We start from the raw sequence: 24,115 nt of genomic DNA on the forward strand, positions 1-24,115 counted from the left end.
TTTAATTCATTTAATCATTTACTGCCATTGGCTTCCATTGTGAATTAAAGTTAAATTACAGTGCTGCAGTGAAACTTAATATACATATAACTGCAATTTTATGTAGAAATGTCTGTATGATTACATATGTTATTACAGTAGAGCGTAATTTATATTTTAAAAAAAATCCATAAAGTTGTAAACCTCATGGAGTGATAACCTCACTGGCGTGGTTGACATGAGCTCAGCAGCACATGTCGAAGTGCTGGCCACATGATCGGCTCTCCTGGGTCATGTGACTTAGTGACGTAGGATGTTCGCTGCCTCTGCTTCCATGCTTTTTCCACTGTCAGTTTTTATGCCTGTTGGTAGTTTGGAGGCACTCAGACGATTTGAAACGCGGCGAGTCTTACAGGAAATCTGTGAGGTGAGAAGACATGAGAGCTGCCATATGCCAAAATAGCCCAGCTGAAGCTGTGCAGTCTTATTCCTCCCGCGAATACATTAGCTTTGCTTAGCAAGGCTGCTAGCAGCCATGTTGCCAGCGTAAATAACCTGAGGGGAACCATTATGGCCAAGTTGCTAGTTTATGATAGCAGTTTTTGAATTGGCATGTATTTTCGACTGGTAAGGACTTGTTTATCGCTGTGTAATGCCTGTCATTGCCTATTGGTAAAATAAACAGAAACGAAAAGCTAAGCTGGCAAGTCAGAGAGGAACACGTAACGTTCATGTTCTCCATGACTTTATTTATCCAGGTCTCTCTGATAGTGAAAATCTCTTTTAACTGAGTGCCACGATATCAGCACCACAAAGAGCATTACACATTTTACAGTTGAAAAAGAAAGTTGTTGGTGCTCTGTGGTTTTTGGTACTGCAGTTCCTTGTGTAGCATATGGACAAAAATATTGGGATGGGGCTGTTCTTCAGGGGTTGGACTCGCCCCCTTACTTCCAGTGAAGGGAAATCTTAATGCTTCAGCATATCAAGACATTTTTGACAATGCTGTGCTTCCAAATTTGTGACTGTGCCCTGGTGCACAAAGCAAGGTCTATAAAGACATGGTTGGATGAGTTTGGTGTTGAAGAACTTGACTGGCCCATGCAGAGACCTGACGTCAACCCCAGCCAACACCTTCAGGGTGAACTGGAATGGAGATTACGAGCCAGGCCATATTGTCCAGGGCCTGGTCTCACAAAAGCCTGACAACATGAATAAGCAAAGATTCCCCACAGAAACACTCTAAAATCATGTGGAAAGAAGAGTGGAAGCTGTTATAGCTGCAAAGCTGTCTGTGTATTTCAAATGAGGTGTCATTGAAGTCCCCGTTTGTGTAATGGTCTAGTGTCCCAATACTTTTGTCTATATAGTGTACCTGTGATAAGCTCAAAATTTGTCAAAACATGAGGGCCACATAAACTATTTGGTCGAATAGTGTTGTTGTACCCTATTTCTGTTTATTTACTGTGTTTAATATTGTTAGAAAAAAAATTCTGAAATGTGCCTGAGAGTTATCGGTCAGTGTCCACATGAAGCCGTTTGTTTGACAGAGATGAACAGTGAAAACTTCAGCCTGAGTGAGAACATAGTGTCACCCTCCTACGTTCGACAAGGGAGCCAGGCACGTCGTAGCCATGAGCAGCTCATCAGACAGTTACTGGAGCAGGTAAAACTCTGCAGCCACCTTCATGTTTCCTCAAGGTCGCTGCAGAGCAGACTCATCCACTTGGCATGTTATGTATGTTGCAGGGTAAGTGTCCAGAGGAGGGATGGAGTGAGAGCACCATAGAGCTCTTCCTGAATGAGCTGGCTGTGATGGACAGCAATAACTTCCTCGGCAACTGTGGCGTAGGAGAGAGGGAAGGCCGTGTAGCGTCCAGCCTTGTGGCAAGACGACATTACAGGTTTAAGTTTGATATGAGCTTCATAATATTTGAATGTATTTTAATGTCAATTTGAGGAAAAACACTTAAGATTCTTTGTCAGTCAAGCGTTGGTGCAAATTGAACCAGTTAAAACAACAATCGGAAGCAAATTTAGCTTGAGAACCAATCAAACACAAGGCTCAAAACTGGAGTGCAATCTGCTCAGTGGTTGCAGGCTGTCCAGATGTGGAGACAGCTGCTTGTAAGCCATCCCGTCCTTGATGAATATATCCCTATGGCTTTGCTTTACTCATTAGATTTAAGTCTTTACAAGTGACCTGTAAAAAGTGAGATTTACATGTTTAGGAAGTTGTTAAATTCTGCTGTTTTTTTTTTTTTTTTTTTAAAAAAAAGGTTGATCCATGGCATAGGTCGGTCAGGAGACATTGCTGCTATTCAGCCCAAAGCTGCAGGATCCAGTCTGCTCAATAAGCTGACAAACTCAGTAGTGTTGGACATTTTAAAGCTCTCGGGTATGTATATCTTCTTATCCAGACTCAGGGTTTTACACAAGAATTTTCAATATTTGTGGCAGTTTGTGACAATCTTTGTTATTGTGTGTCCATTGAACAGAAAAAAATAGTTTTGACAGAACCACATTTCATTTCCCATAATGCAACTCAGTAGCATCTTTCAATAGATGCTTTCTTCTAAATGTTCACTTGTTTCAAACCCTGCTCCTCCAGTTTTGTCCTTTGCATTTTAAGTCCTGATGATATCATCAGGGTTAATTATTTGAATTTTGAGAAACTTTTTCAGAGACACAAAGAAAATAATACAGATGTTATGTTAGAAGGGCTGAGTAGATGCCTGGTGTGGACCACTTGAACTGTGTGTGTATAAAATTGGTGGAGTATCCCTTTAATTCATGTTTTTATGGATGTTTTTGGAAAAAATATACAATAAGCATTCTTTGTTTCTTCTGTATAACAGGTGTCCGGAGTGTAGCGAGCTGCTTTGTCGTCCCCATGGCGACAGGAATGAGCTTGACTTTGTGCTTCCTGACCCTCCGTCATAGGAGACCCAAGGCTCGCTACATCATTTGGCCTCGAATCGACCAGAAGTCCTGTTTTAAAGCCATGATCACAGCAGGTGATAAAGACATCAGTATTCGATGCCCTGTCACCCATACATCCTGCTCACTAGATTGGTGTTAGAAATATATTTTCTTGGGCAGGGACTTGTGGAAATTTTCAGTCAGAAATTGTTTTTGATTAAATAGTGCCATGTGAGGTGACTTTGCTGAATACAGACACACCCAGCTGCACCTGAGGGCTTTGGCCGTCTCTTGCTTGTTCTATCAGGCTTTGAACCAGTGGTGGTGGAGAACATTCTTGAGGGCGATGAGTTGCGGACAGACTTGGAAGCAGTTGAGGGCAAGATCCAGGAGCTTGGAACAGAGAACATCCTGTGCGTTCATTCAACAACGTCCTGCTTTGCCCCGCGGGTCCCTGACAGGTAAAATAAGTAGTTGGTTTTTGTTTTGTTACCTCCTTTCTAGATGTCACAGTTGTTGATTTGTAGATTGAAAATTGCTTTGAGTTTATCACTAATTATCCTGTGTTGTAGGCTTGAAGAGTTGGCCACTGTGTGCGCCAAATATGACATTCCCCACATAGTTAACAATGCATACGGAGTCCAGTCGTCTAAATGCATGCATCTGATACAGCAGGTAAGTACCACTCATCCCACGTCAATCCAGCTCACTTCACATTAAATTTAATGTAATCGCAGTCATCATGTGTGGTTTGGTCATTGGTTACAGATGTAATGTTTTTTTTTCCTCTGATTTGATCAGGGGGCTCGTGTTGGACGAATTGATGCCTTTGTACAGAGTTTGGACAAGAACTTTATGGTTCCAGTAGGTGGCGCCATAATCGCAGGTTTTGATGAGTCCTTCATACAGGAGATTAGTAAGATGTACCCAGGTGAGTAATACAACAATAACAATACAATTGCTGAGAAAATGAATACAGTTTATATGTGTGTATTAGGGGTGTTGTGATATACAAATCTGAAATTTTGCTATGTTAATAATACGCATGATAATATCATGTAAGTAAGCCAGCAAGATCTTGAATTTCCCTCGGGATCAATAAAGTCTCTATCTATATATCTGTCTATCTATCTATCTTTGGTTCATCAGTTCATCTGGTTGCCTTTGCATTATTCATTAAGTGTACTTTTTGTACAGTGCTGGTCTGCATCTCCCTACACTCATATTTGAGTGTAGAAAGTTAAAGATGAATGAATTTGACAGATTTTGATTTTGGTTGTTTTTTTCCCCCCAAAGTTTAGATATTGCAATATTAGAGTTATTGTGAATTCTGTTGGAGAGGATACTGGTGGAGTGAAAATGTCGTATTGTGACAGACATGTTAATGTAAATGTAATATGTGTGAAGTTCAGGAAAACTTCTTAGTGTTTGACAAGCACTGTGACATTTCTTTTTTCTTCCTTTTCCCTTGGCTGACCAAGTATTGCCCTTGTCTTTGTTCACAGCTGTACACTTTCAGATTTTGTTGCAGTGAGAGAGAATTGACACCTGGTTCTGCCATAGACATACATGAGATGCTTCACCTTCACAGCCACTGATAATAAAAAGTATTTATACCTGTGATTAGGTTTATGCACAGCAGACTCTGTCTTGTCACTGTAGCTGCTTAACAAAGTGACTTCTCTGTCCAGGTCGAGCATCGGCCTCACCTTCCCTTGACGTCCTCATTACCCTTCTCACTCTCGGAGCCAGCGGCTACAAGAAACTCCTGTCAGAGAGAAAGGTGAGAGAGTGCACCCAGCACTGTATAATGATAAATATTTGAATATGTTGGCATAAAAACACTGCAGCATTTTCAGTCTGGATAGGTTTCTGTGTGTGCTGTGTAAACATCTTTGCCCTGAAGACAAAAAATAAATAAATACATAGCTTACATAAGTTGTATTGAATTGCAGTGCATCACATGTTATGGCTGTGTGCGTACAGCTCCGTGCTTACCTGCAGTCTGAGCTTTGTAGAGGGGGGAGTATGCTATAGCAAGATAAAATTGATCCAGACGTTTCAGAAAACATCCCCTGGTGGCTCCCTGCTTTAAAGCAGAGTTGCTCACAATGCAGCAACCTCCTCTTCAAATGGTAAGCACTGCAGCATTCTCACACCTTAGAGCTGCTGTTCCAAAAATGTACTGAAAACACGAAAATAAGTGATTCTAATCCTCAGAAGCTGCAGGAAGTTTCAGAAGGGACCTCACACTGATTCAACCAGTTTTCTTATGTGCCCTTTTTGTCAAATGCTAATCACAAACTAGACTTGAACTTAAAAATGACACACTTACTGGATGGCATACAGTATCCTATCCAAAATGCCATTTGCTTAAAACTGACCCCAAAGCAGAACTATACATAAAGGAAATTCCACTGGCCTCTCATGTGACCCTATGCCGTCAAGCCTTATTGATTTCTCCTGGTCTACACTCTGCATTATTAATGTACAGAACCAGTTTTCCATATTATCTGCAGAACTGAGTGATTTCCTCACATCCCCCCTCCAAGGGTAAAAAGCTTTAAATAATTCAGACATTTCATCTGTTGGGATTCATTTACAGTCTCATGTGATCATTTTAAAATCTCATGTAATCATAAAAATTTTGAAAGCAACCACCACATGATATGTAGGGGTTTTTTTTTTCTTTTTGCTACTGATGGGGTTTAGTCATCACAAACACACACTTATTGTCTGTAGAGTCGTTGCCATGCACTCTCTCCTCCCCTTGCACCCCTCCTCTTCAGGGATGATGAAGTCATCCATTGTTATTAGAGGACAAGGGACACTTAGAGACACATCATTGAAAGGCTGTTTGTGTTTGACTCATGACAGAGAAAATATTTTCCTTCTTGATGCTTTCAAATTAGTAAACTATGAGTCAGCAGAGTACACACACATACACACACACTTACTCACACTGTTGCAGAGAACAGATCCTTTAATGTTCAATGCTTTGCTGGGGAATCTGGCCCCATAGCCAGCAGCGAAAACACTGCGATGAGTTGTTGTGGAGCTTCTCCACCTGGCCTCGGCTCTAAACATCTGTGTCCAGAACTCCATCACTCCTCAGTCAGTCTTACACACACACACACACACACACACCCACACCACACTGAGACTCACAATTTGTCAGCGTATTTTAATCATGTGGATGTTAAAATCTCAGGATAAAAGCATGTGTTTCCTCCTGTCCTGTCTCCCTAATTGATCCCAGAGGTGGATGTGTGATGTGAGTAAGGATCCTTGCTGGAGACAGAGAGGAAGTCGGCTCACTGCTTGTGCTGAAGCCGGGAGGGAAACACGCACAGTCAGGCGGGCAGGAGGGAGAGTAAAGATGGAGGGAGGGCTAGATTTGCTTGATTAGCAATAAAACCGAGCCTGCAGCTGCTAAAGTGAGGCCGTTGCAGTGTGAAAGGAACACTGTGCCTCCTATTTATAGTTCTTTCGTATGGCCCCTGCTCCTTCTTGTTCTGTCTCTCCATGGCTCTTCCCTGTGTCTGCATGTCCTGCAGGAGATTTATTCGTTCCTGGTTGAGGAGCTGAAGAACTTGGCCTCTGCACATGGGGAGAGATTGCTCCACACTCCACATAACCCTATTTCACTCGGTAAGCTTCATGGCTACATTACTATTATATACTATTTTGGTTTATTTCTGACCATATACAAGTGTATTTCTTTAAGCTTTCATCTGATGTGTTGTGCCTGGCGCATCTTTCCTCTAGCCATGTCTCTGGATGGTCTCCAGGCCGAGAGCGACAAGGCAGTGACTCACCTGGGCTCCATGTTGTTCACACGGCAGGTGTCAGGAGCCAGGTATGACAACTTTTAACAGGCGGGCCCACAATCTGGCCTGGAATTGGAAACAGTAGGAGGAAAAGGAAGACAGGAGGGTGTGGGGATGTGTGCGCGTGTGTCAAGGAGTGAGTCACAGAACTCAAAAATGAGTGTGTCCGTGTCCTCATAAATGAGGAGGATGAGCAGCGTGTTGCCAAACAAAATGCCCAGTGGAAATCAGCAATCAGCCAGATGCATTTGCTGAATATAGCGGAAACTACTTTAGTTGATTAGACTGCCCATCCTGTCAGGGGCCGTCCTCCTAATTTAACAGGATGTTTCCATTACGATCCACAGAGCGACGTCCCTAATGTCCTCGCTCCTGATGCTGGTGGAGGAGGATTTGTCAATTCTTCATTGTTGCCTTCTGCCTCAGTCACTTAGGGGCTGCCAGAACACAGAATTTTAAGTTGGGGGGCTGCTTTTGTTTGGTTTTTTTTGTTGTTTTTTTTCATCTTTCCCTTCAGTAGATTTTGACCAAGCATTAGAGTCCATCTAAATATTTTAAATATCCTGAATGAATGATTTATTTGGGTCTTTCTGTCAGGCTTGCTTTGTGTTGTTCAGATTTTTAATGCATTCAGCTGCATTGGGGGAAAAAAAAAAACAGACCCCATGGTCAGGGTGAAGAGCTTACTCAAGCCTTTTATCCTGGTTTCTCAGTAGCATTTGTAATGAAATGCACTGACCTCTGAAGCGTATGCTCCGATAACACGCATTGATCTTTATAATTTATAGCAGCATGTGATGCATGATGCATGTTTAATAAATTAAGTATTTCCAGTGCTAATCATAAATACTGCGAGGGGGAGCTGGCATTTCCACAGCAAAATCAGTACCTTTCTCTCCAATAATTGTCACTTAAACACACCTGTATACCTGTCTTCTAATAGCTAGTCAGAGATTGATTTCACAATAAAGTGAGTCTAAACTGTGCTGATGGTGAAGGTTCTAATATGTTGACAATGCAGCACCGCCTTGCGCGTCTCATTTCTGATTTATTCCTTTGTTTGTTTTTGAAACAGTTCAGTTTAAATCGTTAAGGAATTTAGTTTTTCTTTTTTTTTTTACTTTAACTAATCCATAACCCTGACTTTGCCAGATGCCATCAAGCTATGACCGCCATTAAAGAAGCTTTGCCTTTAAAGCTTCTATCATCGATATTCTCAGTGGTTCACATGATTACTTGTTAGTAACCGAATTCGCTCATAGTGAGAAACCCAAAGGGAAATTTCACCTGATTCTGCAGAGATTGATTATGTCTTTCTGCTCATTGTTTTGGTTTTACTTTGAGTGAAAAAAAAAAAACTCAAAAAACCCCACTGGGCACTGCTTGACCAACACCACATGCAAGGCAGACAACTGAAGCAAATAGGGGGTAGACAAAAGAATTTAGGTACCTTAAGAGTCAGATATTTCAACTGTTGGATGAAGAGTTGTGGGCTGTGGGGTTCCTTCTATTGAAATCCAAAGAATGGAGCATTACTAATTAGAATAGAGTTTGTCTGCTTATGCTTTGTTTCACATTCCGTTGATAAATGCAAATAATAAATAAGCAAATATTAAATATTCTCATTGAATGAGTTGGATCCTGCTTTTATTGGGATTTTTCTTAACTATCCTCAAGAGGATTATTTTGTTGAAATAATAGTTGTTGTTTGTCAAGCTAAAAGCTAAAGCTTTAGTCAGGTACAGTTAAGAAATAAGATAATAAATGCTAGCTGTTTCCCTTCATGTTAACACATCATCACTGCTCTACATTATCCTTGTTTGTCCACCCTTGTTTCTAGAGTGATCCCACTGGGCAAGGAGCAGACCATCAGCGGACACACGTTCCGCGGCTTCATGTCTCACTCGGAGGCGTATCCCTGTCCTTACCTCAATGCCGCCTCAGCTGTGGGCATCACTCGTGAAGATGTGACACTGTGCATCAAAAGGCTTGACAAGTGCCTGAAGTCCCTGAAGAAAGGGGGAAATGAGCCGAAAAGCAGCTCCCCGGTACGTCCGCCGTGCCAGGAGGACACTGCTGGAGAATGACTGAGAAGAAATAAAAACATTTTAACAAGCAAAGTAGACAAATTGACTTCTACTTCGATCGAGCCTTCTCCTGAATGTGCTTACTTCTTACGTGATTTGAACGGCGTGTGTTCGTATGAATGGCAGTTGCTGATGGGTTATCAATGCGGACATTGACTTGAACTCTGCAGCAACAGCTAATGAAGAAACTGTGTGCGGGTGTTCACTACAAACCAAAGCAACGCAGGCTAACGTCGCTGACGGACTATCTCGTCTGGAAAGGTGTACTAATTAGTAAATGTTGTAAAGACACAAGCTGAATACAAATGCTTCTCTGGAGCCTGTGGATGGTCACTACTTATCGTAAGTTAAACCAAAGTGTCTCTAATGGCCTTTACTTACATTTTTCTTTACCAAAGCCACTTATATAAACCCTCCACTGTGCTGTCATTGGATGAAATATTCTATAAATTAGTGAGTCTTTCAGTTTGAGAGCAATACAAGAATTCCGTGTTGGGAATACATTAGGCCCCTGATACATGAAGTGATATAGCTTCATAATGTAATATATTGTTCCCTGTCTTCTGCAGTTTGTTGTAATGTGATACAAATGCTGTTGAGCCATTAACTCCATTTGAACCCCACGTATTGAACCTGCTCACTGACTTTCAGACTCTGACACAGATCACATGGAATGGTTAATCACTGAAGTACAAACAGAGATCACTCCCGTGCTTACTCAAGAAGTAAGTTTTACTGTTGGTCTCCGAAAGACCCTGCATTGTATGTGGCATTAACCATTCCAGACATACTTAGCTGTTGTTCTCCATTTTACTGTGAGACGGTGTGAGATGAAATTGAATTTCAGTCAGAACTTCACCAGGGGATTTGATCTTTAATTACACAAGTCTCCTGCATGTTTCCACATTTCAGAGGTTTTCTTCAGCCTTTTGTCTTGCTCCCTCTGCTCTCTAATCTGAGTCATTAGGAAGCAGAGCTGGTAGTGCCCCGAGGCACAAAAATAGACTCCTACTAAAACTTCACTGACTGATGACTAATCTATATTTCGATACTGCACTGTCCAAGTTCTTCCTCTGCCCTCCCCTTCATCTGCTGCAGACTATCAAGGTTGATTGCTCTTCAAAAAGCTTGCGCCATGGGAAGTGGATCCCGCTGGATATTCGACAGTTCAAACATGCAAGTACGAATGAGAACTGGAAGTTCCAGCTGTCGCGGTTGCTTCATCTGTGCTGGGCCCAGGTGTGTTTGTTTTTCAACTGCAATTAGTCATGCAGGTCTGAACAGCAGAATCAGTCCACCCAGATGCCTTTGAATGTGGGATGGAATCAGACAGATAAGGGTGCTGTGTCAGCACATTTTTCACTGTCCCCAAGCTGTACTGAAATCCAGTGGAAAACCACTGTGTAGTGTGACACCTCTGCTTTAGTGCAGAACTCTGAAAAGCAAAAGTTAGCATAAAAGCTTTTCATTTCAATGTTGTTGGTTTCTTTCAAGCCTGCAAATGTTGTACCTCATTAGCATTGGTCAGAATTCAGAAATGATCAGCTGAATGTGAATTTGGTTTACGTGAGCAAAGCTGGCTGCCTTCAGTATGCAGCAAGTGTTTTCCTGTCTGGAGAGATCTCATTTTATGTTTTTGTTTTTTTGTCTTTCTCTTCTCGGTCTGTTCTCCATCACCCGTTTGCTCAGTTTCTCTCGTCTTTTGCTGATGTTGCACAGATACTGTGGGTATCCAGAGAGATTGATCAAGTCTGCTGCAGTGTGTAAATCAGTCAAAGGACTGAACTAAGAAACTTGAACAGGGCATCGCAGTCTTTTATGCATCCCAGCTATCAGTGTGATGGTGTCAGGCAGATAAAATAAGTAATCTTTAAGAGTGGTGATCATTTTAGCTTTTTTCCTTGTCCAGACCCCAGTTCTCTGCAAATTCTCTGCAAAACTTCTCTGTTTTATTTCATTTTATATGTATGAAATCCAGTCAATCTAATTGATTTGCCTGAATTAGAAACAAAAAGAAAACCACACTGGTGAATAAAGCACCGCATTGACAATGAATACGTGTGGTTATAAGGGCCAGCTTTGTTGATTGCACCCTTGATAAATGAAAGTTAATACAGAAATGCATACATTTAAAAAAATAAATAAATGTATGCGTCTTTGATGAAAAATATTTAATGAAATGGCCGACAGAAGGTCAGAATAGTACAGACACAGGTGATCTGTTTTATGCTCTTAGTTTTGTTGTCCACACTGGAGGTGTCAATTTGATTTGAACACTTAATTGAACAGGCGTAAAACTAAAGGATTTTGATTTCTATCTTTCATCTAAGTCCACAATATCTCTTCCAGCACTTTTGTTCGTGCAGGTGTCTCGCATGGCGTGTATGTACAGTACGTAGGCTGCATATGTGAGCAGTGTGATGTATGCAGTGAAGAAGCTCCACCAGCTGAGCTGCTGTCAGAGGCGCTGTCCGTGGTGCTGCAGCCCTGCGCCTCTGAGAGCCCCTGAGTGGAGGAGGGGTACTGTACTCTGTAGCTCACTGCATGTCAAATTAAAAAACAAAACGCTCCCATGTAACAGTGTGTCACTTTCTGGCGTCTCAGACACACGGTTAGGCTTCACAAAGGAGTTTGTCACATGATGCCTTTGATTCCGACACACACACATTGCGAAATAAGCGAAGACCCCGAGTCCAGGTGTGTCAGAAACGGCAACAAAACGCTCATGTGTGTGTGTGTAACTGACGTCACTTGAATTTTATTTTTCCTGATAATGCAAACTATATTTCTATAAATCCCGCGTGTATCCAAAAGCAGCCGTAATATTTGGTTTGAGTGGTTTCTTCAAATGAACATTACGCATGAAACGTTAAGATTACCGGATTATTTGCGGCATCCACAGGCAGCCTAATAATGCCGTATTGTTTCTGTGTGTGGTCTATGGCTGTTTAACCAACAGTTACCCGCTCGAGCTCTGACTAAATAAATAATGAAAGTGGACGGAGGGGAGCTGCAGCTGATTTGCTGATGTCAGGGAGCTCAGTGCAGCATTTCATGGTGCAGGGTGTAAACGCGCGGTGCCATCTGCCTCGATCGGTGCTCTCAGCAAACCTCACACATGCAAGCCCGGCAAGAAAGATGCTGCCAACTCTCAAGATTTGGGCATTGTTTTCTGTGTCGCTTTGCTTCCTGTCTCAGCCGGGTCATTTGAAGAAGGCTTCCCGATGTCCTCAAACATGCAGCTGCTCCAGGGAGTCTATCATTTGCGTCGGGTCCTCTTCTGTCCCAAGGATTACCCCCAACGACATCAGTTCTTTGTGAGTAGCTTCTATATGGGATGTTTTTATTTTATATATTTTTACACGATACGTACTCAGACGGTGCATGCATGTGTAATATGCAACAATGTAGGGTTAATAAGTTTTATTCCTCTTGTCCCTGGCTGCATTTCACAATGTGCACCATCTTAATAAGAGCTGATGTTGCAAGGCAATGCAGTCCTGACTCTTCTCCACCTTCTCTGATTGATCACTTTTCAGCATTTTTTTTTTCTTTGCTTTGCTGGCTTTATGTCCATCGTTTCTGTTTCTTCCTTTTTCAGGAGTATCGTCAATGGGACTTTCTCCGAGGTCAAAGAGGCAATGTTTTCTCACATGCCATCCCTGCAGCTAGTGTAAGAGCCACTCTTATGGATTAGAAGATTTTGTGAGTTGGGTTTGGCCTATAGACAGGTTGATTTCAAAACTTGTTTCAAATTGACGACCTTGGAAAGTTAAATATGTCTTTAATGTGGGTGTTAGATGTGAAAAATGCATCAGACTGCAAGGCCACATAGTGGCTAGGATCTGACAGTTTAAAGCTGCCCTACACACAACAAAACCCTCATTACACAGGTATAATAAACTTTGGTCTTCCCGTGTAAGTGCAAGAATGATTGAAGGATGTGTTGAAGCGTATGAATATCCAGTAATTTTCTGCTGAGCATTTTATTTCATAGCTAAGTCATTTTTGGTATAAGCAATTAGTTTGCAAGGTTGTCAAAACAGACGGACACCTGTAAACAAATTAAAGGATTCTAGTCTTGCGCTTTCACTGTAGTCCCATATGTGCTTACCGGAGGCCATCAGTATATTTTGTTTCTCCACTTGTGATTGCTGTCACGCTGGCATAAGGAAAGGCGTGGCAGATACAGGGCATTTAACCAAAGTCATAGCACATGATGATGGTATCAAGGTTCACTGTTAAATGTTAAATGCACAATTAAATGTTGTAGCCCTGCTATGCTCCACACACGTGGAACGTGTATGCAAATTCAAGACAAATAAAATAAAAACAAAATAAAAGTAGTGCAGTAACTTATACACACATCATTTTATGCACTCAGAAATGTGCTGCCTGCCAGCTTAGCATTTCCTCTTTTTCTTACCACGGTGGGCTAAAAAGGCAATAGAGGCCATAAAATAAGGTGCTATAATACCTTTCCCACTCTCGACTATACATGTGCTGGCATTGGCTCTAAGCATTTGGATTTATTTTGGTTACTGAACTGACATTGTTGATTTGAACATGCTAAATCTCAGTCATATCTGTCATATCATTTTCTGTCTGAAATGAAATGGCAAATCGTGTTAGTAGCCTGCATCTCTTAATGCATATTTTATTATTCACTACAGGCTTTTAAATTCCAATTCTCTCACAACTGTAAGGGATGATGCATTCTCAGGCCTTCCGCACCTGGAGTATTTGTAAGTCCTTCCATTGCTTTTGTTTGTTTGTTTTAATCAAAGCTGTACATTGAATTAGTGTAGCAATGTGTCATATTGACTGCACAACATGTCTGAAGCATGAATTAAATCTGTTGTAACTAGATGAAACTGCACATTTTAATTTAACATAGTAAGGACAGACGAGGTTGTGTAGTTGGATGTTCGTCTTTGAGGAAGTTAATGAGTGAGAAATGTATCGAACGTGCGCCCTCTAGTGGTTCAGTTTATTCAAGAACAGAATCATCACTTGGTCCACACTTTATGCAAAAAGTATTACAAATTAGTCAGTATTGCAGTGATATTTCCTGAAAAAGATGTCATCTATCCGTCACTAGAGTATATGCACACATCTGGACCAAAACGTCATATAACCTCAAATAATGAAACTAATTATTCATTTCTGTAGTGTTTAACTAGTTTATACATAACATGCATAAAAGCATTATTTTTTGTTGGAGCCACTGGAATGGAGGGATTGACTTGATCATTTTCACTCTCCGTAGACAGAAACAGCTGTTGATTGTGTCCATTTTTTTAAGTAGGATTAGTATAGCTACATGCAGTACTATTCACATAACAAAAAACATGATTGAGATTTTTCCTTTTGCACACCTGACCAAATCCAACATGCTTATGTTTTTATCTGCTGTTATCTTCTTCCACAGGTTCATCGAGAGTAATAAGTTAGAGACTGCATCCAAATATGCCTTCAGAGGTCTCAGGGACCTGACTCACTTGTATGTTCGAACCTTTAAAATCACACCTAAACAAAGACTGTTGAAACGTCAATTTTGCAATATTTATATGGACACTTGTATCTGATACCAAACAAGTCCCTATTTTATAGGATTAGGCACTGAGTGTTGAACAGTGTTGAACACTAGTGAAGATATATAGCATATAATAATGATACCAAATTTTTATGCCAGATTGTCCACACATTATTTTGACTTCTGCACAATTTATGTGAATCGTGTCTTTTAATTTTCTTGCAATGGAATTATATTTGTAATAACTGCTCTTTTCTGTATTAATTCAATGCTGTTTATTTCAGGTCTTTGGCAAACAACAACATTAAAGCTTTGCCCAGGGACCTCTTCATTGATTTGGACTCACTGATAGAGCTGTAAGTTTGTCACTCAGTTACAGGTGATGGGATAAAAGTGTAATTTCTTTTGTTCTTCGTGATCTGTGTCAAGAATGTTGTCATTGTTAACATATTATTTTCAGAAGTATCTTCTTCGTTGTCTTTTCTTTCCTTCCAAGGTGCCTTCTAGCTTGTCTATTTTGTTTCTCTGCATTGACATACAGTACCTCTCTTCTGCAGGGACCTGAGAGGCAATGCTTTTGAGTGTGACTGTCGTGCCAAATGGCTGATGATGTGGCTGAAGAACACCAATGCCACAGTGTCGGATGTCATGTGTGCCGGACCGGAGGACATGAAGGACAAGCGCCTCAATGATCTGACCAGCCTGCACAATGAATGCATCTCAACTGGTGAGAAAAACCTGAGCCAGCTGGCCTTGACAAACTGGTATCAGTATCCAGTAACTCAACTGGTCAACATCTAAAAGAGTTTGAAGAAAAATCAGAATGTGCCTTTCCACAGATTTCATCCTCCATCAGTACGTGGCATCTGAGTCTCTGTCTGTTGACACATTCAGCTATAAGAATGATGTCTATGTGACTATTGCTGCTCCCAGCACAGACAGCTGCATGGTTTTCCAATGGGACCACATAGAAATGAACTTCAGGACTTATGATAACATCACAGGTACAGCAATACTTTAACAAACTGTCTCAGAATAACCTGGTTGAGCTTCACACTCATCTGTTTATTTCCTTTTCCTTGCCTCGCAGGTCAGTCCATTGTAGGATGCAAGTCAGTTGTCATCCAGGACCAGGTGTTCGTCATTGTGGCTCAGCTCTTTGGTGGTTCTCACATCTACAAGTTTGACGAGGACCAAAGCAGGTTCAGCAAGTTCCAGGACATTGAGGTGTCCAAGATCTCCAAGCCAAATGACATTGAGGCATTCCAGATTGGTTCTGACTGGTTCTTTGTGATTGCTGACAGCTCAAAAGCAGGCCTGTCCACCCTTTACAAATGGAACGATAAGGGTTTTTATTCATATCAGTCACTGCATGAGTGGTATCGCGACACAGATGCAGAGTTCTTGGACTTGGATGGGAAGGCCCACCTAATCTTGGCAAGCCGCTCGCAGGTTCCTGTGATCTACCAGTGGAGCCGCAGCAATCAGAAGTTTGCCCTGCAGGCCGAGATCCCCAACATGGAGGATGTTGTGGCTGTAAAGCACTTCCGGATCAAGGAGGAACTTTACCTGGCCATGACACGTTATATTGGCGACTCCAAAGTTCTACGTTGGGGTACCAAGCAGTTTGCAGAGGTTCAGGCCTTGCCCTCACGAGGCTCCATGATTCTCCAGCCATTCTCTTTCAAAGAGCGTTACTACCTGGCACTGGGAAGCGATTACACATTCTCGCAGATCTATATGTGGGATGATGAAAAGAAACTCTTTGACCGCTTCAAGGAGGTGTACATCCAGGCACCGCGCTCCTTCACTGTGGTTTCCACTGACCGGAGAGACTTCATCTTCACTTCTAGCTTCAAGGGAAACACGCAGATCTTTGAGCACATCATCATTGACTTGAGCTTGTGAGGGGCTGTGCCTTATATCCCGTCCTGCAATCGAACGTCTTCCACTAAAAAGATTTAATGAACTGGTAAATATTGATGCTACATAGATATCTGTCACAACAAAAGAGCTGGGTCAAGTAGTGTTTGGAATCCTTTTAGTTTTTTTAAGGTGTCTTGAATATTTCTCAATGACCTTGTCCAATTTTATGTTCTCATGGCCTCTCAGACTTTCAGAGATACTACCATGCCACAGAAAGTGAGAGCGAGAGTTAAGAGGGATGACAGTTGTGTAACACAGCTGGCACTAATTATCCAGTACTAATAATCCAGCTGAAATTCTTGAAGGTGGAAAGATCTGAAATATAATAAATCTATTTGGATGTGTAGATTATGCTTTAAATCCCCATCCCCCTAATGGTTTATACCCCCCAAAATACATGCCAGGACTTAAGAGAAAGATAATTTTACTACTGAGGATGTAACAGATGTGGTTGCCACTTACCTCATGTCCTTTTACCCCGTGGTAATGTACAGTTTGTTGCCTTATCAGCACTGGTGTTCTCTGTTCTGCAGGACCCACAGTGCCTCCCTCTGGCTGTGATCAAGTATCACACCCCTTTGCTTTTCATACAGGGAATGTCTTGAAAGCACAAACCTTTAATGATCATAGCTGAGACCCCAGCCCTTAGATTGTAGTTGTTAAGTGAAAAATGTTACTGTAGGTGCTATAGATTATATTGCATAGAATGAAAAATGAAGAAGTCTTTTGTTGTTTTAGGAAGTGAAATATTCAGGACAGGATATAGCTAATGCCTTTTAGACAGAATGGAAAATCCCCTTTTACCAGTAGGTGACCCTTTAGTTCAATGTTTCAAAGCAGATAGGAGCTCTTTTTAGTCATTTAGTGGAATGGAGATGTGTTTAGGTGATGTCAGGGAAATTAAAACCTACTTACTAGTTTGAAAACATATCCACTACTGTTAGACTGCTGACATAATTTGACTACAAAAGGCTCCTCACAACAGAAGTCAGTCAACTGGGGTCGTAATTCTTTTGTTCAAAATTAGAGGAAACAAAATCTTTATGTAAATATATTCACTCAAGCTGAGCAGCTTTTTCAGTCTGTGTTTGAAAATACTGAAAGTTGACTTTGAAGCTACAAAATGTACATAAAACAAGTATTGCAATGCCACTACCTGTTTGTCATACAAAAGTCTGAACTGATCTTTGCACTTATTTAAAAAAAAGATGTTATTGCAACTTGCAAGAGCATGACATTCAAAAAAGGGTGTTTGCCAAATTCTTTTTCGATGAACCTATAATAAACCTGGAAGTCTAAAAGTGCTTCTGCTCATTAAGCGAATGGTATTGCAAATAAAATACTTAATGGAATATGCAAGCTTTACAACATGCAGATTCTTTTGTATGATTTTGTTTTACGCATATTGAATGTTACTCTCAAAATATACTGTAAATTTAGTCAGCTGAGTGTCAAAATAAATGTGTTAAAGTATGATTGTAAAATGTGTTTTACCATTCACTGATCATTATAGCACTGGCAAAGTGAGTGACAGATCCTTTTCTCTTCTAAGAGAAATCTTTAACTATTTGGGGAAAAAAGGAATTCAGGATCTTTAAGCTGTGATAATCTCACTTTGCCGAAGGTAACAGCCTTCTCCACACTATGTTTCAGATGGGTGTAACATAGAGCTTACTAGCTTACCCAGACTGGATGTTTCACTTATGATAACTAAAGATGATTAGATGAGATATCAGATGAGATATCTATCTCATATCTTCTCACATTTTGGCTATGGTGACTGGAAAGCCAATAAAAATGAAAGTGGTATTTCAACTCATTCCTTGTGGAAATCCAATCTTTCAAGTCTCTTCAAGTCTGTCTGTATCACCTGAACTGAGGTGGACCAGGTGGACAGTTTTAGGTTACTGGGAATCAACGTGGTAGACAAGAAAGCTCAAATATGATTGTACTTTTTGAAAACTTGAGCTGACAAAATTCACATGGCCAGTTTGTGTGTTAACTTTTCCAGAGGAGCAACAGAAAGCATCCTGACATGAAACATCACAAATTGGAACTGGAAATGCAAGGCCTAAGACAGGTGGGCTCTACAGTGGGTGCACACCACACAGAACTGTTACCCAAATAACAAGCATCTGTGATATCGGTGAGTTGAGGTGCCTCCACAGAACCCAAAGAACAGGGCCTATTGAAAGACAGCATCCATTCCAGTCACAGCCTGTTCCTCCTGCTGCCATCTGGCAACCAATACAGAAGTATTTATTGCTGTGTCACTACAGAGCGGGTACCAGTACTTCTATCGGGCTGTTAGACATTTCAGCTCATCCTCTGTACTTCAACATAAAAAAATAGTTAGATTTTTCTGACTATATATTTTTTGTGAGTAGCGGAGAGAAACCACACCTGCTGTTTCATTATACAAGGCTGCGTTGTAAAATAATAAATAAATTACCCTTGTTATCTGCACCTTGTAAAGGGGAGGAGATAGAGAGAGGCACTGAGTCAGAGAGAGAGTGCATCTGAGAAACAAGTACAAACACAGGAAAAGCACTTTGCATTTTGATCTTCTTCATACTACAGAGGACGCCTGACTTGTAATATTGTAAGTTAATTTTCTTTCAATCCTCTAACATTCACCTGTAAATTAGATGGTAAAGTAACCAATGTATTCACTTTACATGTATTTCACAGCTCTGCTTATTCAAAGTTTATTTCTAGTTTCCAACGTGAATGAGGAAGTTCAAAGTCTGAAACAGTCAGTGAGGGCAAGGTGTGGCACTCTTTCGGTATCAGTAAATTAAACTAAAATAGATCACGAGAATTAGTAAATTCTAGAATTTGTATACCTTCGACTTTATTTGTGCTGCAGTTACTTCTCAACCTGTTGCAGTTTTTCCCAGCAAATACCATTCATTCAAGATTCTTATTTATTATAGCAGCAGAGCATGTTAAAGTTTGACATCTAGGTTCTGACCTCATTACTTCCCACAGATATGTTTACGTGAGATATTGGGTTGGAAATAGTTTCTGATTTGTATAATGATAATTGAATAATCCACCATCTGTACTCACCTCAGTACAGTGCTGGTAATTTAAATTTTGCTTGAACTTCACAAACCACTAAAAATTCTACTTAAAAGCTCAACATAATGGTTGGTGCAATGATATCGCAATTTCTGTCTTTTTCACAGTTCCCTGATGCGAAGAAATGAATATAGAGTTAAAAGTGACTGCCCCCCCAACAGAAACACATCCCATCATACGGTGTATAATTAACAACAACCTCAAGAAGCTCAAAAAACTCTTAAAGGACAACAACGTTAATCACGCTTACCCATACAGAGAACGGAATGACTTTGTAACCCCACTGATTGCTGCTGTTGTAAATCACAACAGTGATATTTTTAGTTTCCTTTTGGATGAGGGTGCAGACCCAAACATTCCTTCTAGAACAGGATTGACACCTTTGCATTATGTCTCACTTTCCCAAGCTCAGCTAACGTTTGTTGAGAAACTGCTTAAAGCAAAAGCTAATCCAAATGGTTTGGATCCTATGGGACTACAACTATTCACACCCCTGCAAACTGCTGCCATCAATGACAGGGAAGACGTTGTGAAACTGCTCATTTCTGCTGGCGCACAGGTAACATTGTTACCTGTCACTCAACCTGAACACATACACAACCAAAAAATATCTCAGATGATTCTGAACCTTGCTTCAAATGGAGATAGATCATGCTCCAAAATAAGATATTTTCTGGATATGGAAATTGCTGTTCGAGGGAAACAACCTGATGAAGTGTTCAAAGCTTTTGACAGTCACATGCTGCTGGAGGATCCTCAGACCCATTTGACCATGATTGAATTTCTCTTTACTGTCTTTGGGCGAAATATGGAAAAATACAGTCAGGGAAGTGTTAAATGGCTGAAGGACACTGGAAATGTGAACACCTACATTGCAGGTGCAGCCAGTCGCCTTCCAAAGATCCCTAAGACAGATGTAATGAGGGCAATCAACAGTTTACATGCCGTTTTCTGTACGATGGAAGAAATACCAAATGAGCATGCTTTGGCTATTATCCACCAGCTACTGCAACAGCTTCACACAAAACAAAGACCTGATATATGGCAAGCTGTCCTGCAAACACTATATGTGATAACACAGAAAACAAAAGGCACAAATGACTGGGATCCCAACTTTGTTGAGAAGTTATGCAGAACTGTTGCTCCTTTTGTAAAAGACCAACACACCTGTGACACTAGAGTCTACACGTATGGCATATTTGCAAGCTTACTTCCAGTTGAACATGCTGTTAAGATCTTTACATCACTGGGGATAACTTCAGTGCCTGAGGACATACTGACATCTGCAGATATGAAAATGAATGACAAGCTGAAAGAAGATCTCAGACGACTAAAAAACCATTTCAGCACACCCAACTTGGAAAGTGAAGACTATACAGCCACCTCTGGATCCAAGAAAAAGAAGAAAAAGAAAAAGAAAAAGAAGGAGAAGACAGAAAAGCAAGAGGACTCAAATGATGAGGCTATTACTGCTGTAACTGACCTGACAGCAGCTCCTATTCCGGAGTCAACTTCAAATGTGAAGCCGTTCCACTTCAGCACCACTACATTATCAAAAACACCCGAATGGCTACCAATCAGCAAGAGGTGGAGAGAAAAATTAGAAAAGCTTCGGAACACTGATGAAAGTAAATTAACCAGAATTGGGAGCATGATTTTTGTAAATGATGCAGGATTACGCATAGCAAAGGGAAGTGATGGTACTGAAGTGTTCTTGGGGCTGAGAGATGATGATACTGAAGTTGCCATCAAGAGAATGTCCAAAACTAATTATCAGGAGCTCAAAAATGAGAAAGGACTTCTCCGACTTCCAAAGCTCAATAATCCATCTATTGTACGATACGTTGACTCTGCAGAGGATGACAACTTTGGATATCTTGGTCTTCAACTTTGTGAGTACACCCTGGAAGAATATATCAGAAATAATGATGGTGGTCTGCTGAAAAAGAAACTTGTCTATGAAGTTCTTGAGAGTTTGAAGGTCCTTCACTTTCAAGAGCCTCCAATTCTCCACCGGGATCTCAAACCACAGAATGTTTTGATCGGTAAGACAAGTTAAAATACACCGAAATAGTAAAATTTATTTGCTGAAATTCAGAAAAAGCAGCAATATTTGAATTTATTATCATTATACCTAACTTCATCTGTGTGATTTGTCCGGCAGATGTTGACGGAAGGGCAAAATTAGCTGACTTTGGCATAAGTAGACAGTTACTCAAAGGCCAAACAACTTACCGCACAGGCAGTGCAGGAACAAAATGCTGGATGGCCAAAGAGACTTTAACAGAAGACGCTGTCATACCATACAAGCCGGAAACTGACATACAGGTTCGTTTTTCTTCTACACAAGCTCCAATGACAACTTGGTGAAAAATACTTTCTTAATTGCTAAAGTGGTCTGTGAATTCTTAAGGTTGCAGGGATGCTCAGTTATTACATCCTCTCTGGAGGACACCATCCTTTTGGTGACAAATCCTCTAAATGTGAGAACAACATTGATGAAGGGATTTACACTTTGGACCATATTCAAGATGTGCTGGCAAAGGATCTGATTGAATGGATGATCGATGAGAAACCAAAAAACAGACCTACAGTGGAGGAATGCTTGAGTCATCCCTTCTTCTGGACCACTGAAAGGTAAGGGTGAAACACCTGAACATCAATCTCTGTTCCAAATGGACAGACATGTCTGGACTAACCCTGACCCTTTGAGTTGCCAATAGACTTTCCTCTTTTGTTGAACTGAGCTTTTCCAAGGCTTGATTTTTAGTTAATAACACTTTCATTCATGCACCCTGCTTTGTTATATGGCTTGTGGAGAAATCTAAAGCATACCAGCTCCGTAGTACCTAGATGGGTTGCTAAACTGTGATTGGACAGCCACTGTTTGGAGAAGGGGTTTTGCAAATGGTCAATTTCCACCTCTGACACCAATTTAAATCAGCACCATATGACACTTTTTCAAAAATTGTGTTTATTCTGCAACTCTTACAAACTGAAGTAATTATTTTTTCAGGGCAGTTGAGTACTTGAGAAGGACTGGGAACAGGGATGAGGTGGCAAAGTGTCGAAATCCTGACCAGGACCTGCTTTGTTCATGGAAAAAATGTGCATCGGATAAATCCTTTAAACAGTGGAAAAATGAGGTAACTGTAACATAACTGTAACTCCTGTAAACCTCAATTCCACTTTATGTTAATTAGTTTTGGTGTGGCAGTTTCCTCCAGAGTTGGTCCAGAAGATGGATTCCAAGAACAAATCCTACCCTGACAACATACTGGGATTACTGCGCTTCATACGAAACCTACATGAGCACTAGTAAGTGATTAATCTAAGTTTTATTTGTAAATAAGTCATGCAGGGCCTTAAAATGAGGAAATGGCATAATCCAATTTCTAACATTGCCTTTATGGTGAATTGTATTTTGCTGGTAACTCACAGTACGAAGCACTAATAGTTGTACAGTATATTTATGTATGTGTATGTATATATGTCTTTTTTCCCATTTTAAAACTAAAATTTAAAAGTTAGATTTCTGATCAGTTGACTGCTCGTCTTTACGTTATTATAAAAAGTAGATGTAACTTACAATCATTAAGTCTACTGTTCTGTCATGTGTGTCTTTCAAAAACAGGTAATACAGATTTTTAACGCTTCGTAACAACATGTTCCTTCTTGTCTGCAGTGCCAAGGATGCAGCCCAAGTTGATGTGATGTCATTGTTTCCTGATCTCCTTGGATGTGTTTACAAGTTTGCCAAGACCCAAGGGTGGAACTCAGAGACACCCTTGAAGGAAATGTTTCGAAGAGAAGATATCGCTGCCACCTTTACCATGCTTTCCACAATTGATGAGGAGCATCTTGGTGTCCCAGTTCAAGAGTCTCAACCCAGTGACATGAAGAGATGATTTAAATAAAATAAAGGAATTCAAAAATTACTTTAGAGTCTTAAAAATAGAAAAAAGAAAAAAAAAATCTGATGGAAACTTTTCCAATTATGAGAGTGTCTAGCCCTTGACAATTAAAAGGTGCTATAGACTATGTTACATACATTCAAAATGGTGTTTGCTTTATTATTTTTATTTATATATTATTTTTATTATTATTATTTTTGATTTAAATGAGTGGTATTGCACATTTGCAAAACATAATGGAATGTACAGGGTAGCATGGTGGTGCAGTGGTTAGCACTTATAGCAAGAGGGTTCCAGGTTCGAACCCCAGTCTGGGCCCTTCATTGTGGAGTTTGCATGTTCTCCCTGTGCCTGTGTGGGTTTTCTCCGGGTACTCCGGCTTCCTCCCACAATCCCAAAAACATGCACTTTAGGTTAATTGACTACTCTACGTTGCCCCAAGGAGTGACAACCCTGCGATTGACTGGTTGCCAGTCCAGGGTGTACCCCGCCTCTCACCCCTAGTCGGCTGGGATAGGCTCCAGCCCCCTGCGACCCTAACAGATAAGCGGTAAAGAAAATAGATGGATGGATGGAATGTACAAGCTTGTGGTAGAAATTTATGGGATGACCCTGTGGTTGATATGTTTAACTGAAAAGGCCTCAGTGCCCTTCACACTTGTTTTGGGAGGTTCCATTTTGTTCAGTGTTACAGATCAGATGGGCGTTGGAGAAATTTCTGACTTCATTACGTTTTTTGACTTGTTATTCTGTAAAATGTGCTTACAGTGTGATCTTTCAGAGTCTTTGTGCTTTTATTGTGAAATAAATTTTCAAATAAATTTTCTTCAGCAATAA

The 24,115-nt window shown here is 40.7% G+C and overlaps 3 protein-coding genes across 5 annotated transcripts; all 3 read left to right on the forward strand.

The window, feature by feature from the left end:
- The first annotated feature begins 202 nt into the window (after window positions 1-202).
- sepsecs (Sep (O-phosphoserine) tRNA:Sec (selenocysteine) tRNA synthase) lies at window positions 203-9,136 on the forward strand. Its single transcript, XM_046380012.1, has 12 exons — window positions 203-406; window positions 1,530-1,645; window positions 1,729-1,883; window positions 2,259-2,377; window positions 2,838-2,996; window positions 3,209-3,362; window positions 3,474-3,576; window positions 3,703-3,832; window positions 4,593-4,684; window positions 6,459-6,552; window positions 6,670-6,760; window positions 8,572-9,136. Exons 2-12 carry the CDS (start codon window positions 1,532-1,534, stop codon window positions 8,816-8,818), a joined length of 1,458 nt encoding a protein of 485 aa, XP_046235968.1. The 5' UTR covers window positions 203-406; window positions 1,530-1,531; the 3' UTR covers window positions 8,819-9,136.
- Window positions 9,137-9,283: 147 nt separating this feature from the next.
- On the forward strand, window positions 9,284-18,581 carry lgi2a (leucine-rich repeat LGI family, member 2a). Its single transcript, XM_046380009.1, has 8 exons — window positions 9,284-12,135; window positions 12,420-12,491; window positions 13,492-13,563; window positions 14,250-14,321; window positions 14,639-14,710; window positions 14,912-15,081; window positions 15,194-15,358; window positions 15,445-18,581. Exons 1-8 carry the CDS (start codon window positions 11,846-11,848, stop codon window positions 16,260-16,262), a joined length of 1,731 nt encoding a protein of 576 aa, XP_046235965.1. The 5' UTR covers window positions 9,284-11,845; the 3' UTR covers window positions 16,263-18,581.
- Window positions 18,582-18,759: 178 nt separating this feature from the next.
- On the forward strand, window positions 18,760-24,083 carry LOC124054250 (protein kinase C-like 1). Of its 3 annotated transcripts, XM_046380007.1 has the most exons (7): window positions 18,760-18,882; window positions 19,472-21,409; window positions 21,529-21,692; window positions 21,778-22,001; window positions 22,381-22,510; window positions 22,582-22,682; window positions 23,050-24,080. In XM_046380007.1, exons 2-7 carry the CDS (start codon window positions 19,489-19,491, stop codon window positions 23,270-23,272), a joined length of 2,763 nt encoding a protein of 920 aa, XP_046235963.1. In that variant the 5' UTR covers window positions 18,760-18,882; window positions 19,472-19,488; the 3' UTR covers window positions 23,273-24,080. The 3 variants fall into 3 exon arrangements, with proteins under 3 accessions (XP_046235963.1, XP_046235964.1, XP_046235962.1); XM_046380006.1 differs by having other exon boundaries at window positions 18,851-21,409; XM_046380008.1 differs by lacking the exon at window positions 22,381-22,510 and having other exon boundaries at window positions 18,843-21,409; window positions 23,050-24,083.
- The last annotated feature ends 32 nt before the right edge of the window (window positions 24,084-24,115 follow it).

Source organism: Scatophagus argus, chromosome 23, assembly GCF_020382885.2.
Source record: "Scatophagus argus isolate fScaArg1 chromosome 23, fScaArg1.pri, whole genome shotgun sequence".
Classification (NCBI taxonomy): domain Eukaryota; kingdom Metazoa; phylum Chordata; class Actinopteri; family Scatophagidae; genus Scatophagus; species Scatophagus argus.